The sequence below is a fragment of the Canis lupus genome, chromosome 36 (genome assembly GCF_048164855.1).
Source record: "Canis lupus baileyi chromosome 36, mCanLup2.hap1, whole genome shotgun sequence".
Taxonomy (NCBI): domain Eukaryota; kingdom Metazoa; phylum Chordata; class Mammalia; order Carnivora; family Canidae; genus Canis; species Canis lupus.
Window position 1 is genome coordinate 1,994,139 of NC_132873.1, and position 19,643 is coordinate 2,013,781.

At 41.8% G+C, this 19,643-nt stretch overlaps 1 protein-coding gene and 1 pseudogene across 1 annotated transcript in view; both read right to left on the reverse strand.

Moving 5' to 3' along the window:
- The window catches only part of ACSL3 (acyl-CoA synthetase long chain family member 3), a 65,787-nt gene that overhangs the window by 2,434 nt on the left and 43,710 nt on the right, over window positions 1–19,643 (reverse strand). The window contains exons 4-15 of the mRNA XM_072813387.1: window positions 17,831–18,008; window positions 16,552–16,661; window positions 15,532–15,670; window positions 12,982–13,132; window positions 11,641–11,764; window positions 11,356–11,427; window positions 9,702–9,841; window positions 8,222–8,394; window positions 6,340–6,414; window positions 5,084–5,275; window positions 3,845–3,959; window positions 2,210–2,367 (exon numbers count right to left, since the gene is read on the reverse strand). Coding sequence (XP_072669488.1) covers window positions 2,210–2,367; window positions 3,845–3,959; window positions 5,084–5,275; window positions 6,340–6,414; window positions 8,222–8,394; window positions 9,702–9,841; window positions 11,356–11,427; window positions 11,641–11,764; window positions 12,982–13,132; window positions 15,532–15,670; window positions 16,552–16,661; window positions 17,831–18,008 — 1,627 coding nt within the window. The remainder of the gene's footprint in view (window positions 1–2,209; window positions 2,368–3,844; window positions 3,960–5,083; window positions 5,276–6,339; window positions 6,415–8,221; window positions 8,395–9,701; window positions 9,842–11,355; window positions 11,428–11,640; window positions 11,765–12,981; window positions 13,133–15,531; window positions 15,671–16,551; window positions 16,662–17,830; window positions 18,009–19,643) is intronic.
- LOC140625911 (U4 spliceosomal RNA) lies at window positions 15,720–15,832 on the reverse strand (annotated as a pseudogene).

Genomic DNA, 19,643 nt, shown 5'->3' on the forward strand with positions numbered 1-19,643 from the left:
TGAGCCCTCCGGAACTCAGAACATACACACGCACAGCCACACGACCAGCAGGAGGAATGAGGGCTCTATCGGAGGAGCTTTTTTATTTGGTTGTGTTTGTAAAGAGGTTAAAGCAAGTATTTTTATTTTCTTCCTTTTTATTCTCTTATCTATCCTAATAGGTATTAATAAGCTAACTTCATATCCCAGAGTAAGAGTAAAAATCCCTCAAGGGCCTGCATCCCGTTCTGCAAAGAACATGAATGTATTTTCAGCTGCGTGCGGGGCAGTTGTGTCGCCGCAGGCAGGAGGCTTGTTACCGTCTTGACCTAGAAATCAGGCATGCTTTAGGGAGCCGTACACGGGCGCCGAAGGGATGCGCAGTGCGCTGGGAAGGTCAGTTCTATGCACCAACCGGGCGGGCTGGAGTTCCCAGTTGTTCAGCGACACACTAATCCAAGGTGCAGCTCTGAGGATATTCTGTACATATGACTAAGTCTGTAACCAGTTTACTTGACGTGAGGAAGACTGTCCTAGAACACCTTATGGGCCTGGTTTGGTCAACGGAAAGGCCGGAGCTGACGTGTCCCCGCAAGAAATGATCCTGCCTGTGGTGGGACCTGCACCTGCCGCCTTAGGGTCCAGTCCACCCCCTCCACAGGCTGCCCTACCAATTCCCAGCTTGGCCTCGTTGGCCCCAAAGATCACATAAACCAATTCTTCCCAGTAAGTCTCCCTATATATAACCTAGTAATGCTGTTTCTCAGGTGTAAATCCAAAGTAAATGTTGTGTCAGAATGAAGTTGGATCCCTTCTTCACATCACATAAAAATGAACTCAAATGGGTCAAGGACCTGAATGTAATACCTGAAACTACAAAACTCTTAGAATAAAATACAGGGTGTGTCTTTGTGAGAGGTTAGGCAGTAATTTCTCAGATGTGACACCAAAAGCATGAGCAACAAAGGAAAAAAAATATTCTTTTCAAAATCAAAACTGTTGTACTTTGAAGGATACCATCAAAAAAATAAATAAATAAAAATGCAAAAATAAAATAATGCAACCCACAGAATGGGAGAAAATATTTACAAATCACAAATCTGGGAAGACCCTTGTGTCTAAAATATCTAAGAAACTTGTGTAACAAAGTTTACAAAGTTTACAAAGGCAATCCCGTTTAAAAATGAGCAAAGGGATGCCTGGGTGGCTCAGTGGTTGAGGGTCTGTCTTCTGCTCAGGTCATGACTGGTCCTGGGTCAAGTCCCGCACTGGGCTCCCACAGGGAGCCTGCTTCTCCCTCTGCCTGTGTGTGTCTCTGCCTCTTTCTCTTTTTCTCTCTCTCTCTGTGTCTTTCATGAATAAATAAATACAATCTTAAAAAAAATGAGCAAAATATCTGTACAGACATTTCTCTAGAGAAGATGTGGCTAATAAATACAAGAAAGGATGCTCAACATCAGTAGCCACCAGGCTATTTTAAAATATAAATCAAAACCAAGAGATACCAAACTTTATACCCCCTAAGATGCTTGACTCCAAAGACTGAAAAGGATGCACAGTAACAAGTGTTGCGAAGACATGGGGAAACAGGAATCAACACAGTGGAAATGGTAAAATGATGCCACCGTTTTAGAAAATAGTTTAGAAAATATTTGGAAAAAAAATTCTGGAAAATTGTCTGGTACTTTCTCAAAAGGTTTAACACAAAGTTGACCCAGGCCTAACAATCCCCGCATCAGCACCGACCGGGAGAAACGAGTATGTCCACACAAACCCTTGCGTATCAGTGCTCACGGCAGCACGATCCACTAAGTCCCCAAAGGTCTTCGTCTCACTGCAGCCCCCAACACACACGCAAAAAGGGGATACAGGACACATCTGTACAAGCAACTACCAGGACGCTGACAGTATAGAAAATGCAGAACAGAGTCCTGGACAGTGCAGGGTGGGCTGGGACGGCCAAGCTCCAGCTGTGGAAAGGAGAGAAAGGGCCAACCCCGAAGCCAGGAGCTGCAGGGTCAAGGACACTCTGACTGGTGCACATCTGTCTCGGGAGCACAAGGTCTGGGGAGGAGCCTGGACGTGCCCAGAAGCCTGCTCTTCTATCTAATGGTAGGAAAATACAGTTGGTTCCTGAGCAGGGAATGATGTCACCTAAGGCTTGCGACAGCAACGGGAGTGAACATGGACATCCCTCCTGCCTCAGCCTTCAGATCTGTGTCACACTCACCTGAAATAGCAGCTTCAGAAAGCACTTTGAGTACCTCGTTCTCCATTTCACAGCTGTTACACAACTCCTCCCAGGTCCCCTGAAGTCCTTTCTTTCGAGCGAGTTCCGTTAGTTCCTTTTGATTTGGCACAATGAACCCGATGACGTAAGAATGGTAACTGAAATACATAAAGGACCACTCGGCTAAGGAGCTAAACGGCACACGGGCACATGGACGGCGTCGTAATCAATACTCGACTGCCTTAAACCACACGCGTGACACACATTTGGCACCAGCAGACTTAGCTCGCCCGCCCGACAGCCACTTCTCAGTCCAATTCATAGCACGTCCCCTGCTAAATAAGCCTTAATCTGATATTTACTGACAAATCTCAACTATGTGTAACTGTTAGAAATAGGTCCATACACATTTCTTTTAAAAAATCACACTTAGAAAATTCAACCTTTAAGAAAATCAGTAATTCACGTCAGGTTAAACAAAATTAAAAACTAATGTAAATTAGAAATTGTATCTGGGGTGCCTGGGGGCTCATCGGTGAAGCACCCGACTCCCGATTTCAGCTCAGGTTGTGAGCTCGAGCCCCAAGTCAGGCTCCACACTCCGCGCAGAGTGGACCTGGGATTCTCTCTCCCCCTCCCTCTGCCCCCACCCCCCCGGCTCATGCACTCTCTCGCTCTTAAATATTTTTAAAAATATACTTAAACATCAAAATTTAAAAAAAGAAATTATATGTATAGATATTTGGCAGCAAAGGAATGTGGCTATATTTAATTTTTTTGTTTATCATGAAAACTGTTGCTAGAGTAACTTTAGGTCTGCCTGCGGATGGCAGTAATAGCAAGCGGCAGCAGAGAAGAAGGGCCGTCTGGTTAACATCACGCGAGTAAAATCCAGAACTGTAGCATCCCTGAAGAAAAGATCTCATTGTTACTTAAAGGACAGAATAATTTATAATTCAATAGAGTCAATCTTTAGAGTCTGTTTCTAAATTGGTTCTTTTGGTACCAGATTTTATCTTTTCCTAATAATTGCCGCGTCAACTGGTGCGGTGAGGATCCTCGGCTGGCCACGAAGCATCTGACCACTGCCCCTGGAGAAGAGTCTTACGGATCACACAGCTGTGCACGTGCCATCAGAGTGTCCATGTAAATTCCAAACACACGTCCAAGGGCACATTTCTGGGATTTTTAACTTTAAAGTCTCCGTCCCAGCTGCCTTCGTATCACTGCGGACTAGGGACGCTGTGTGTGGAGCCCAGCTTGCCCTAACTCAGGGCGGAGCCTCAGGCCTGGCCCAGCCTAGAGCATGGCGGAGTGCTGAGCCCCCCAACTTCCTTCTCCCCTCCCCAGTGCTGACTGCTTCTGGGGCGCTTCCCGTGCAGAGGGGCGGGTGGCTGGGGGTACCGAGGCAGCAGGACGGCTCGACCCCCCGCCACCCCCCCCACACACACACAGGACACCGAGGAGGGGGCAAGGACAGCATCCGGGACTGTCACTGGCGCTCCTCAGAAGGCGCCGGTCCCAGGGACGACAGGTAAGGAGGAGGACGGCTCGGTGGGACCTCGCGGGGAAGACCCCCAGGAAGGAGAGCCGATGCCGCAACGGGCGCAGTAAAGCTAAGAGAGCCGCACTTACCTGTTTGCGTAAGCACAGATGTTATCTACGAGGGAGAGGTTCTTCAAAGCTGCCTCGACCTTCCCGAGAGAAACATACTCCCCGGCCTGGAGCTTCACGAGGTCCTTCTTCCGATCTGTCAGAACAGAGGCCGGGAGGGGACACGCGAGCTCAGCGCCACCGTCACGCATACGAACACTGGCCACTCCCTACAGACTGCGCTGGCGGGGACGTTTACTGTAATAATTACGCCAAAATTTAAAGACCGTAAAATCAGGCCCGATTTTTTGTACAATTACATCAATTCCTTCAGAAAAGAAAATTAGCCTCTGGTAGAGGGACCCCGACCAAGAGGGGTGGTTGTAAGGGCTTTAGGCACGTCCCGCCGAACGCCGGTTCCTGCTGCACAGAACACCAGGAAGGCGGCGAATGAGCGGCGAAGGGGGCAGTCACTCCTCTGGGGACGTGCATCACCTCCCCAACCATGGGGACGTGAGCGGCCGCGCCTGCCAGCTGTGGATTTGGGGAGGAGGCCCGGGGAGTGTTGAGGGAAGGTGGGCGGTAGCCTCGCTCTGGGTGAGGGTGGAGGGCGGACATACGGGGGGGGGGGGGTGACGGGGGACGGACGAGACCGCACTGAGCCCCCGGGACCTTCAGCAGCCCAGCCCTGCACATCGACAGAGAGCAATGCCTGCAACAGGGTGACAGGAGGTGCGGGCCTGACCGATGAGCCCGGTCAGAGGGCGACAGAAAGAACAGAACGGCCTCGGGGCATGTGTCACACGCTCAATCAGGAGCACCGCTAAGATTCGGGGAGCCAACTGAAGGTCTCCCCTCCTCCCAGGTTTCCAGGACAGAACACTGATCGCTGAGAAATGGAATGTAGCAGGGAAGGCAGGGAGCTATTTTTTTTTGCCCGGTGGGTCGCAGTCCTCAGCCTGCCAGGGCCGCCTCATCCTCACAGGAGGGAGCCATGTCCAAGGACCTCTAGATAGCAAAGAGCACGCAAAAATAAATATTCCTTCCTAAAAATTTGACTCTTTGACGGTTATCTAGTAATTTAAAGATACCACTGCTATTCAACAGATTTTGGGACCCCCCCTCAAATGTCAAGCTGTAAAACTTCTGCAGTCTCGATTATGAAATACTATATTCCAGGGATGCTACAACGGACCGTGTCAACACTGCAGAAACATCTCCTTTGTAAAACTATCTCACAAACATCTACTGTCAGGAAAAATAAAACATTAGATGGCTCACCGATAATCTTTAAACAACCATCAGGGTCAAACTCCCCAATATCTCCAGTACAGAGCCACCTCTGTCCATTTTCATCTTCAAAGAAATCAGCTTTTGTTTTTGCTTCATTTTTGTAGTATCCTATTGTCACGTTTTGGCCACCAATAAGAATTTCACCCCTAGGGTGTGGTTTATCGGTATTAAAGTATCCACCTAACAAACACCAAATAATTTAGAGTTAAGTCAGTATTTTTATTCCTATATACATGTGAAATTTGAAACTGAGTTTCTAAATAGGGACAACACCTGATTTTAATCCAATCAGAGTTTCCCAAAGGAAATGAGGCAGACAGTAGGAATGAACAATACTCACTAACATAAAACTAGGCACACAATTTCAGTTGCTTAACCATAAGCACTTATGCTTTTAAAATAGAATTCCTAGTAAAAATTACACTAAAAAAATCCGACATCTGTGGTATAAAATAATCACATATATTACACAGGTAAATTCCTTAGGGATTCTGTAGAGATTCTTACATAAGTGATAAAAGTATTAAATCACGTATTCAATAAAACATCTCTGTAAACTGAAAGTACACTATGTTTAAGATTTATGTCTTACAGATAATTTCACAATGATTTCAAGTTTAAATCTGTTGAACATTTTCACTAATTCTGCTAAAAGAGAACTGAAAAATGGCATCGAACCCACAGAATCTTCACTGAGTAAAAGAAAAGTGCATCCAACCAATCATTGATAATGTATATACACTGGTAGTATCAAATGAAATTTTTTTAAAAATGACTAGTATTTAAATGGCAGAACGGATTTTTATGAAATTATAGTAAAAATTTCCTTTTGACCAATCTAGATTGAAGCCACCAGGGAAAGAAAAAAGAAAAAATAGTAAAAATCTCCAGTCTCACATATTACATTTTATGATTTCTGCTTCTACAAAATAAACTTATGATCATTCCTAATTTACTCACTTTATTCATTTAGCAGATTTCTCAAGTTTTTGCCATAATTCTTACTTGCATTCATGTAATAAAATAAGCAAAATAAAAACAACTATAATTCTTCAGAATCATCCTTTAAACAAGTGAAATAAATAGATTCATATTGTTCTAGACAAAACAGTTCTATTATAAACAAAAACAAGCACTTGCAGGTGATTCTATATTCTAAAATAAGGAAGAAAATGAAACACAATTGTAATTTCAGGGTTTAATGTTATACAGATTAATGCTCTGTGGTTAAAATAGGTTATTACCTTCCTCCCAGTTCTTCAATTTGATTTCACAGCAAACTAATGGTGCTCCCACTCTGCCAGTATTGTAGTCCCATACTAAGATGCAAATGGAAAAAAAGTATTTGATTACAGCGGTGAATCAACAGCTTCATTTTTCTAAATTACCAAAAATGATGATTTATCCCAAAGATCTGACAACCCCAGAGAATCTTTAAAGGCAGGAGTCACAAACTGGTGAACCAAGAGCTGTGTGGCCCACACGGAGTTCTGTTTTTTTTTATTCTGAATCAGTTAGTGACATTTAAAGATCAAGACATTTCACAGAGCAGTGAACAGACTCTCCAGGAACCACGGGGCCTGCATTTCCAGCACAGCCACAACGCAGGCCCCGCAGGATGGGCCTTGCCCCTCCGGTTCCCCAGGCCCCCTCCTCACACCCATCATCTACCTCCTCACCTCAGGGCCCCCTTCACTCACCCAAGGAGCTGCCTGGTTCCTGAGTCTGGAGCCCCTATCTTAAAGGACGATGGATCACAACGGGTTACACCTACTCCACTCTCGTTAGGCCTGAGGGTTTTGCAGTACAAATAACCTCGCCCATCTTCTCCCATATATCGGTTTTTCTAAGTGAGGCCTCAAAAGCCTCCCTGACACCAGCTTATGCTATCGCGCTATTTAAACTCCTGCGCAAGAGTTCAGAAGACTAGGCTGGAGACGAAGATTAACTTTCGAGGATCTGGGAAAAGCATACACCTCTATTGTGAATTACAACTGCATTACGTTTCCTCTTCAAAGATCAGAAATAAAAGGCTGATATTTAATGATTTATAGGTTGTTTTATTTCCAACATAAACTTTAAGTGATTAATCACATTCAATATGAATCATAAGAACAGAAACTATAAGGATCCTCAGAAGAAAAGAACCACCACACAGATGCACATATTTCAGATTGCTTGCTTATGGGCACCTGGGTGGCTCAATCCGTTAAGTGTCCGTGTTCAGCTCAGGTCATGATCCTGGGATGGAGCCCCACATCAGGATCCCTGCTCCGCAGGGGAACCTGCTTCTCCTCTGCCCCTCCCCCTACTCATTCTCTCTCTCCCTCTCTCTCTCTCTCTCTCTATCCCCCTAATAAACAAAATCTTAAAAAAAAAAAAAAAAAAAAAAAAAGATTGCTTATTTCCTGTAAGACAAGACTCACAAGTAGCTTCCAAAATACTGAAAACAGGAAAATAGAGAATTCAAGGTAAACCTGACAGAAGAATGACACACAGAAACACTCAAGGTAAATGGGGGAAAGTAACCAGTTAAGAGGTTTAGTATTTATCAGGATCTAGAAAATACAGTACTTTTCCTAGTACTGATAAGCAAAATTGAACTTTTCTCCATAAAGGGAGCAAAAGGCACTTTGGGATTCAGCTGGAAACCACCTGGGTAGTGGACCCTAAAATTATATTCTCTAATATTGAATCTGGGTTCTCTCTCACTTACACTGACCACCCCCATAAACCACTTCAGAGTTTGAGCTTTAATACACATACCTAAACAGTACAAAACATACTAATTTTCTTCACAAAGGGAAATAACTGATGTAAGAAAATAAATGTATACAATACAGCCAATGCTTGTTACTAAAACTTCTTTTCAGATGCTAAGTAGCTTTTAATATGACATATCGTAATCTGACATGAAAGACTCCTTTACTTATTGACTATTCGATGTACCCAATACATTCTAAATACTTTATCAATAATCACAGTACTTAGAACTTATCATTATTCTGCTACACAAACACCTTAACCACTCTTGCCCTCCCTACTGCAGAAAACAACCCACACCAAAAACTGCCCTAGTTGCACCGCAGCCTCCGTTGCACACACCACTTTATGGGTAACACCAACCTTCTGTAATTGTGCCCGCACCACAGGACTCGGTGAGTCCATATCCCTGACCAACGGGACAACAAAAACAGATGTTCATGAATCGCTGTGTGGTTGCAGAAAGTGGAGCACCTCCACACAACAAAAGCCGAATGTTTCCACCTAACAAGCCTCGAACTTTTCGGAAAATAAACCTTAAAAAAAAAAAAAAGAATCAGAATCACACATTTTTAAAGCTAAATGGGATTTTCCAAATCATTCAGACTAATCTCCCAATTTTGATATGTGAGATTTTGAGTTAGGCCACACACCAAATCAAGAGATTCTCTGACCTACTTAAATCTTAATTTTTGTTAAGTTTGACCAAGTAAAGGACGTATGATTTTCAAGAACAAATTCAAGTAATATTTGAATTCAAAATTGTCATGTTTAATTTAGTATAATAATGGCAAACCATGTTTATAGGCAGAGTAATTAGTTTTATATTATATATTATACATATTAATATTGAATAATCCTGCCGCATCTTTATAAAATTTAGCACTAAAAGCAAATTATTTTTTTCTTTGGCTTGTTTCATTAGAAATGTGTACATAACTGCAGCACCTGGGGGCTGAGGCAGGTAAGTGTCTGACTCTTGGTTTCAGTTCAGGTCATGGGCTCAGGTCATGATCTCAGAGTCATGGGGCCATGGATCGGCCCCGTGTCTGGCTCTATGCTCAGGGTAGAGTTTGCTTGAGATTCTCATTCTCTTGTACACTGCTTGTGCACTGGCTCTCTCAAACAAATTTTTTTTTTTAAAGAAATGTGTACATATTTGTGCAATCTCTTTTTAAAATTTCCCTGGGTTCTGAAGTGTTTTAAAATGTCTGCTAAATTAAAAAAAAAAATTCAAACATCTAATTAAAATGTTTTATTAAAAAAAATGTTAACAGGCTTTACAAAGTAGTTCATATCTCACTAAGAATTTAATTAAAATGAGGCAGAAAAAATATATTAAAAAGTTTCAAATAATGTGGAGCATCTGAAAGCCTTATTAATATTTCCCAAAAAACAAATTAAATGTCATACTTTGTTTTCTAACTTCTAAACTATTTTATAATTAAATCTACTTACTCTATTAGCACTACAAAAACAAAAAACAGGTCTGTGGTAAAATCCATCATTTAACACTTTAAACACAAAACATTTACTCATATTTGCCTGCCATTTTATATTCATATTGAAATAAATTTAAAAGTAAAGAGAAACTATTTGTCAAAATAACTAAAATCACACACGTGTCCCATAGAAAATAAACACGCACTATTAAATACAGTAAAATTGTAAGTGAAACATTTTTTCAAATAACACTGCAATCTTTTTAATTGTTCATATATTCTTATGCAAGATGGATTTTTAGAATCCCTTTGACTTTTTTAAACCATTTTATTTCTTCTAACTATCTCAATTAACTGGGATATGAACAAATATTTAAGTCCCCAAAGAGAAGGGAACTTACCTGTCACACAGTGGAGTACCATGCCCTCTTGAAATCTGTTCCATTTTGTAATTATAGGCCAGAACAAACAGATTGCGTTGGAAACTACTCATTTCATTCACTTTATTCATGACATTTTTGTAGATCCGATCCATGATTTCCTAGATATATAAAAATGAGTTAATACAGCCAATAATGCTATCAGCTGCCTTACATATTTTACCTTAACACCAGATAAATACTTCTATCAGTATAGACACATTTTAAAATATATAGTTTTTATCAGGAACAAACTTTTAAAATAGAGCCACAGCTAGTTTAAAAATGAGTTTTCTGAAGAAATAACTTTTCACAGCACAAATGTACCTAAATGCCTAGGAGTTGTGGGAGGGGAGGGGGATAAAAACCTTTGGGCAGTAATAATATCATTGATTCTTTATATTGCTTTTGCTTGTTTATTTATTTTGGAAAAAGTAAGCTCACTACACACAAATGAATGACTATATGAAATGGTTTGTAAAATTCTAACCTTATAAAAATAGAGAGAACCACATTCTTTGTTACAAAAGGATACAGGGTTATTCTGTTTGGTTGGTTGTCTTTTAATGCTGCAGCACGCACGAAGTTTTCCTTGTTTGCACTGCATTTTGCTTGCTAGGCCTATTACTATAAAGTCTACTTTAATGGCTTAAAATTAGTTTTTCCTCTCTGATTTTAAAGATTTTATTCATTTATTCATGAGAGACAGGTGCGTGCGCACACACACACACACAGATCAAGAGAGAGGCAGGGACACAGGCAGAGGGAGAAGCAGGCTCCATGCAAGGAGCCCAATGCGGAACTCAATTCCAAGACTCCAGGATCACACCCTGGGCCGGAGGCAGGCACCAAGCCGCTGAGCCACCCAGGGATCCCTTCCAATTTTAAACTGTATTTCATTTTACACGAACTAAAAGTTTACAGAACTAAAGAATAAAAAATACTACACTAAGGAAACCATACACCTATAGAAACTATCAAACTACTGGTCATTTATATATTTGGAGTAACTAAATAACTTTATAACTTTGCTTGGATAAGAGTACCCAGGTATCTGGTAATAATTCCCAACACTTTCAAACATTATCAGAAGCCAAATAAAACTTATATGAAAGAGACAGAAAACCGTTACTGTCCTGTTTCTACTCATCTTATTCCCAGTACCCCCACCCCCACCCCCAATGCCTGGTATGTTAGGTGCATGGTGCTGCTCAGGTCATTTCAAGTTGCACCAACTTCTCTGTCCCTTCTTTTGGACGAGGCCAGACATTCCTGGGGACTTGGGAGGTAATTACACAATTTGCTTAGACGAGGAGGAAGTGATATCAAACCTCCCCCCATCTCCTGCTGGGCTTCAAGTTTCTACTAACAGCAAATGTATCATAAAAATGATCTGAATAAGAAGCCATTTAGGGAAAGGAGCTGATAATATCATAGAGACACTGAAACTAACTTAAATATTTAGTTAAATTAAAAAAAAAAAGCTTGGAAAAAAAGACAATAAATCTCATAGAGCATAATATAGATAATCAATAAGGAATAAAACCTACGTAAACTGCCTTATCAACTAGCATTTATATTCTGTAGCAGACGACACTTCTTTAGTACTCAACATTAACTAATGGTCAATTCTTACCGGAACAGCTGCCATCAGTGTTGGTTTCAACATAGTTGTATCCCCTTTGCTTCCTTTTTTTATTTTTGAAGACTAGAAAGAGAAAAAGTGATCTATATAAAATGATCCTTATTTTAGAAATTTGGTGGAATTCTTAGGCCAAAAATATAGATTATAAATTCATCAATTTATGTATTAAAAGGCAAGCAATTAACTTTAAAATGAGTAATTGTCATCCTTAAATGTAAATGTGTTTAAAAATTACAATTTTTTTTTAGTATCTGAAGTCACAAACGTTGAACTTACCTGATCTGCTAAAGTCTGTGGTGAAGAGTAGCCAATGCGGCATCCGTGAGAAAGACAGACAAGCTCAGCACTTAATTCTAAAACATGGGCCAGAGGCAGATAGCCAATGTAGACATCTCCCTCCCTAAAAGAAAAGGAGATATAAAAGAGTAACCGTCAGATGTCATCTCTGTTGGAAGTGACTGCAAAGCGAGCCCGCCCATGTGAGAGCACCCGTGTGTGCAGGTACGGGAGACAGGCAGACACTGGAGGCATGCGTGTGTGTGTGTGTGTGTGTGTGTGTATGTGTGTGTTGGGGGGGTATGTGGGGGTGGTGAGAAGAACGACAGCTCAACCTCAAACCCAGGAGGCGGCCACGGAGGAAGCGGCTGGCTCCCTGAGCGCTGCAGGAGCAACGTGCTAAAGCAGAGGGATGGGGACTGAAGGGCCAAACAAGATGACTTCTTTTGAAGGACAGAGGAAATCATCCAAAGAGGAAATGATCCTTAAAGCTGGTGGGCTCCCAAACAGAAAGTTCCACGACTTAGAATAGAATCCACAACTGCTGGGCAGGAATTTTACAAGAGATTCCAGTTTTGAAAGTCACTTAGAAATAAACTATTCTGTATGCAGGAAAGTGTGTGTGTGTGTGTGTACTTTAAGAACTGCCCCCCGCCCCCACAGGAAAGGCAAACTAAGACTGACCCAGGAAACTACTGCTTTTAACTTTTCCCGGAAGTTATCCATTCATAAGAGAAATTTCTCTCCATCCCTAAATTCAATGCCACAGTAACCTGGGAGTGTAATTTCTGTGCATAAGGGAATCAAGAATACCCAACCAGTACCACCACACCAGACCATCCACTGAGGTAGCGACCCCTCTACACCCCCTCACCTTCTCATTTGGTTTCCTTTTTAGTCCCCTTCCCACAGTACACCCACCCTGCCCTGTTACTGCTGGTCTTAAAAGAAAATTAGAGACTGAATAAAGGTCAATAAATACTGGAATATATGAAGCTATTTGTTCACCTGAATTATACCATGTTTAGGTATAAGAATGACTACAGCAGCAATACTACCAATAGTTTGTAGTTTAAGGGATTAAATAGTTTAAGGGATTTAGGTCAGTTAAAATTTATACTTTTAGAGTAAAACATAAATATTGACAACGCTACATAAAACTGTTTTAAACCTTGCAACTGTTTTGTATTTTAAAGTCCCCCCCTCCCTTTTTTTTGAAGGAAAGGCCTACTGTAAACAGGCAGAAAGACAATTTAGCCATACACTACTAAGTGGCACAAACGTCAATGTAACAACCAGCATCTAAGGGACTACTTCACAGGCATTTGCCAGGTGACATACCCCAGTCCTGGAATCCTTTCTGCCATCCCGGTTATACCAGCAATGATGTTACTGTGGGAGATCATGACTCCCTTTGGAAGTCCTGTGGACCCACTCGTATACATGATAACTGCAATATCTAAGGGCATTGGTTTGCTCTGAGGTTTGTTTTCTGCATTGGAGAAAAAAAAAACACACACACATACTTCTGAGAAATTTAGTCATATCATAAATTTTTTTAATAATCATATTTGATAATTCAACAACTACTAGTTGTATTCATTCAGAGGTCAACAAAACAGACCAAGTCCTTGCACTTATGGGACATATGTTCTACTGAGATAAACCATAAACCTATAATGTAATATGAACTAGGGTGGGGCAGCCCCGGTGGCGCAGCGGTTTAGCGCCGCCTGCAGCCCAAGGTGTGATCTTGGAGACCCTGGATCGAGTCCCACATCAGGCTCTCTGTATGATACTGCTTCTCCCTCTGCCTGTGTCTCTGCCTCTCTCTCTATCTCTATGAATAAATAAAATCTTAAAAAAAAAATTACAGCATTAAAAAAAAATTACAGCATTAAAAAAAAAAAAAGAACTAGGGTGAAAAATCAAGCAACACAAGGTGAGATGATAGTAGGAGCCATTTAGATGGAAAGGGTCAAGAAACACTTTCCTGGCATGTTGGTATTTTATAAAGACATGGACACTGTGAGGAAGAGAGCCATGGAAACCCTGGATTTAGGAGACTGTTTCAAGTAGTAGGAAATAAGCAAGAGCAAAGGCCCTGACGTAGCCACATGACTGGCAGGTTAAGACCAATGAGCAAAAGGGAAAGTAGCAGCCAGGACCATATCATGCTAAGTCTTCAAGGCCATGCTAAGGACTTTGGATTTCACTCTGGGATAGAAAGCAACGTGTTTTGTTTTAAGATTTTATTTATTTGAGAGAGAGCAAGAGCATGAGCAGGGGAAGCAGCAGAGGGAGAGGGAGAAGCAGGCTCCCCGTGGAGCAGAGAGCCTGATGTGGGGCTCAATCCCAGGACCCTGAGATCATGGCCTGAGCAGAAGGCAGACATTTCACCGCCTGAGCCCCCCAGACACAATGTTGTTTGGAACAGGGGCTTGTCGTCACCAGCGACAAGGGTCACTCTGGCTGCTACGTGGCTGCCCGACTTGAGAAAGGGCAGAAAGGCGGTGGGGAGACAAAAGGCTATCCTAGTGATCCAACTATGAAGTAAGCATGGTTGGGCCAGGTACCTAAGACATTTGCTTAAAAAAAAGTTCTCTGCCTCCCAGTAGTGAAGCTGACTTGGCTACCATCTGAACGCTGGATTAGAGGACAATGTCCTCCGTTTGCACAAGCCTAAGCGTGGCACCCAACGTCCTACAGGTGACCCAGCAGGAAGGCAGAAGTGTGGTCAGGGAGGGCACCGCCCGAATTAATCTGGGACTTCTCCAAAGTGTGGACTTCCTAAAGAAGTGGGGGGAAACCATTTTAAACGTGCTGAGCTTCCCTTCCTATATGCGCAGATGTATTTCATGACAATGGTCTCCATTCCCGTCCTGTCCTCCTAGCCTAGCATTCAGTCCCTCGTCCCAAGGCACCACTCTCCACCGCCCCCTAGAAGCTGCTCTAAGGTGGGCCTCCTGCAATCCCTGCCTCACCGACTCCTCCAGGGCACCTGCTCTTGCTGCCGACTCCTGCCTCACTGAGGGGCCTCCCTCCTTCCTCTCTGACCCACCCTCCGTTACTCTTGGAGGCACCACATTCTGTGGGTGACCTCACCTCCTTCCACGGTTATACTTAAAACCTAACTTCTGGCTTCTCAATCTCGAAACTGCAAACTTAACTCCACAGTATGTGCTACGCCCCTCTAAATATCCACATGTGAGGGTCTCCCCAGCACTTAAAATTCCATATGCCCAGCATTTTATTCAGCAGAACCCCATTCCCATTCCCAAGCTGAGTGCTTACATCTAATCAAACACTGAGTTTCCAGCTACAAAGGAAATACAGTCCTAGCATCCTAGCAGCTCTTGGGATATTCCTAAATATCTGCACACTTTCTAACATTTTCTGACACTTCTTTGAGAGGAGGAGCTTTGGGGTCACCATGCCTACTTAGGCAAAAACCCTTCAGTTGGAGAACAAGATGATGCTCCCTCTGGAAAAGGCAGAGTTGGATCAGGGAGTGAAGGAGGGGATCTAGGTTTAGCCGCTCCGGCTATCTGTTCCTACTCACAGAGAACTCACGGAGCACTAGTTTAATGGTATTATTTATACAACTGACTTTAAACCACCAAAAGCTGTCACAAAAGAGAAACAGGAAACCTGTATAGAGTAAAAGGTATTTGAAATTCATTTCACGTAACTGCTACTTTTAGAACATTAACAAATTAGTATTTGTGTTCTTCCTTAAACCCTTCTTAAAAGGGCATGTATGAAAGTATACCTGGAGTGACCTTACTTCCCAAAGCAATGGTCTAGAAAATGGGTCTGTCCCTGGTCTAAGTTCAGGATCTGCAACACGTCTAGAGAACACGGTCGCTGCAGAACGGCCATACGGCGTACCTGTGCTCGCCTTGGCTCCCAGAGCCTGCACCGCAGCCATCGTGTGCACAATGACGCCCTTGGGGAACTCAGACCACGTTGGTGGCTTACCGTCCACGGTGATGATGTGCCGCAGGCGTGGGACTAAAGAAACGATATCCTGGAAAAACACGAGCACTCGTTATGTTCATGAGGAGGTGCACTGGTATGAAGAACACTTCTTTCAAGTCGTCACGGCGGGGTATTGGGAAAAGTTTTCAATTAGCAATAATCGCGCCTCGGATAAACCTCATTGGCTACGATACTGCCACTGCGCAAAGCTAAGAAGAATACTTCTTTCAGAAGGAGAAATACTACTCTGAAATTTAAATTGCTATTTTATAGCATTAGATTCACTGTCTGTACACTGCTCTTTGGTAAAATCCTAATCCACAGTGTCCCTTCCTTACACAACAGGCATATTATCAGGGTGCCTGAACTACAGATTAGCCACAAGTTCTGCAGGTTTTTAAGAGGCTCCTAAAGACATGAGGTGAAGTGGAAGGAATTCACTTATAAATGTGGGTATAAAAAACCCAGCAGATATTACTGTTTTTACGGGAAGTCGTCTAGAGACTTTCAAAACCTCCTTCTCCTACAGTTTCATAAAGTCTTTTTTTCCCTGTAAAAAATTCTAAAAACTCATAATGACTCTGCTTCAGAAACAAAATAAATGAATCACCACTTTAGAAACAACCCTTCAAAATTATAAATTTAGTGAAAATAGACTAGAAAACAAATGAGCACAAGAAAAGGGAATTCCTTCACCTTAGACACGGGCATACCACGTTAATAATCTGTAACTCTCTGCGCTAATACACAAATATATACCAAATATTTTTCTTTTCTAAAGGAAAGGAAGAAAATAGGATATTCCTAAAAGTTTACAAAGATATTCAGGATTTTAAAGATCATAAAAGTATCAATATTAGAGCTCATGACACTGAAAAGTCTAGAGTATTCTAGAGTACTGGACAGTTATAAAATAACCATAGTCCTCACCTTCAACTTTGTTTGCAAGAGTTCTTTACTGGTAATGATGTTGGTCACCTCTGTTTCATTTAATCCATGAACAATAGCTGGACCTCCTAGAGTAGCGTACAACGTAACAACTAAAGGGAAAAGGAGGGCAAGTCAAATATCTGAACATTTCAGGATGCACTAAATGCAAATCAAGTCTCTGAAAGCAGTCATGAATTCTAAGGGGATAATACTGAACTCTAAACTGTCAGACCCATAGTTTATTATGTACCTCTTCTTGATTTTCTAAATAATTTCTATATGCTAATAAATACTCAACCCTTTCCTTAATGTCCCCCAAGATTGCCAATACTCAAAAAATATTTTTTTTTCTTTTTTAAGTTTTGTTTCACTGGCAGATGTTACTACTCTGGGATGTCACAAGGCAAGGAATTATTTCTCATTCCTACAGTGTCAAAGCCATAGTTATTAAATATTTGGTACTAAAATATGAAAAATACGTAACAGATAATGCACTGATTATCACATTGAATATCAGGCTTAACGTTTTTTATGTTAAGAAAATAACAAGTGGCACTACAGCTTATTCCAAAGTAGAAACCTAAAGGAAAAATTCTTAGCAATGTTGAAATGTAATAATAATTGTGGACTTTTACTCTTTTACTTGCTTGCTGCCTAACCCACAGAAATTAGACTTAAAGTGACTTTAAGAGATGGCAATTCTTTTAAAGCTTCCCCAAAGCAGCATAAGCCCAAATCTACGGGGGGGGGGGGGGGGGGGGTGCAATTTAAAACCAGGAGGCATTTACAGTAAGAGATCTGGTAAAAGCATCTCTTAACCATCTGAAAGGCTCAGACAACCTCTGTACCTAATGTCACATTTTGGCACCAAGATCTGTGAACTAAGCTTCCAGAACTCCCTCACAGACTGGGGCATCAGGACTGCCACAACCCGGCTTGTGGCTCCGAGTATTGCAGTTTTAGAGCTCAACTGCTGTTACTGATGGAAGTGGCAGACAAAGTGACACTAACGTCACAAGAGGATTCCTGAGCGAACCAGCAGGGCAACAATGACTCACAGGTGCAGGCCTAGTTAGCAAGGCCTCAAGGCCCCTACTAAGAGGTTCCAGGCCCCCTCCGATACCAACCGCACAACTTGCAGAACTCTAAGTTGTAACAGAATTATCTCCTGATTAGATGCAAGGTGACATTTAACTTCAGAACTTAATTTCTAAAGAGTGAAATATTCATGATAAACAGCATCCCCTCTCCCACACCGAAGACCAGAAAGCCTACGTACGCTGAAAATTATACATAAAGCACGCCTGCGCAGCAATCATCCATTCGGCCCTGGTTTCACAGAAGATGGCGATGTTGGTCTTTGGTTTCTGACCCAACATCTGTAAGCCATTTCCAAAATTAAAAGCTCTAACGAAGACATCTTCATAGGAGAGCCAATTATAGTTTCCAAGAATAACCTGATAAACAAAAAACATACAAATACCTTTTAATATTATTCTATAGAAAGAAGCCAACATTTGTCCCAATTTGACAAAGTAGTTAGGTTTCCATGTAATTTAATATTTTTTCCTAACAAAAAGCTAGAAAGTAAATTTCGAGCTTAAAAAAAATCTATTTTGAAAATTAGCTATTTTGTGATATTTTCTATGACAAATTATATGCTAAATCCTTAATTGTAATGGGAGGTTATTTTCAAAAATCTTCAGAATTTCACAGGATTTTAAAGGTCACCTTTTTTTGTCACAAGATCATATATTGATAATTCGTTTACACATCAGTCACTTAAAATTAGCTTAAAATTTAGCCTAGTATGCAGTACTAATGATATCAAAAATTTACTTTCCCTCTACTTAATGAATTCCCAGATTTCAATACCAAATGGTACCATATGATTTACAAATAAATTGGCCAGACCCAAGAAAATACATATTTATGGCTGTTCAATTTTTTAAAAAGATTTTATTTATTTATTCAGAGAGAGAGAGAGAGAGAGAGACAGGCAGAGGGAGAAGCAGGCTCCATGCAGGGAGCCCGACGTGGGACTCGATCCCAGGTCTCCAGGATCACACCCCAGGCTGCAGGCAGCTCTAAACCGCTCGCTGAGCCACCCGGGCTGCCCCGTGGCTGTTCAATTTTAATTGCTGTCTCCTGTACCTAACTCTGAATAGGCCAAGTAAACAAGTCTCTACTTACAAAACCAGGACTGGTTTTATTATTCATCAAAGTCTTTCTGTCGAAGCCTTAAATGCCCACTGGCACCACTAGACTTTAAGTATTTCATTTGTGGGCAGCCCCAGTGGCCCAGCAGTTTAGCGCCACCTTCAGCCCAGGGCATGATCCTGGAGACCCAGGATCCAGTCCCACATCAGGCTCCCCGCGGGGAGCCTGCTTCTCCCTCTGCCTGTGTCTCTGCCTCTCTCTGCATGTCTCTAATGAATAAATAAATAAAATCCTCAAAAAAAAAAAAAAAAAGGTATTTCATTTGTGCTTACATCAGATGTAATGTAACATTACATCCTCATTACTAATAAACTTTTTTTAAAACTAGCTAATACATTTTTGATTAGGGATTTTCTCCAACTTAGATTAGTCCATAAATCCCCAATTACACACAGATTGGATAAAAAGCTCCTTGTATTGCACATATATACATGCAGTTTCCAAACAGGACTGTTTCACTCATGTCTCACACACTGTAAAACCACCTAACCACATGCATTTTCAAAAATGCATCCAACATTTCAGTGTTCTAGAAATAAGAGATTGGGTGAAGATAGAAATGGGGGGAAAAAAGGATAAATGCTGCCCCCTAGTGTCCTATTCCATAATGGACTTCGGAAATAAATTCTTCGATGGCTAAAGCAACCGATTTAAAAGACTTATTGAACTTCAGTGGCCTCAACCATCACCTCACTCTGCACCCCCATGAAACGCTCAGCACAGGGAGCTCCAATGACTTCGAAAGGAGCTCTGTGGGGGTGAGAAGACAGACGAGAATTTGGCCCAAATGTGCACGACCTGAATACAATTATTAAAAATTTTACACTCCACAGATCAGCATGAGCCACCTCTTTAGATTCTAGAACCTAGGG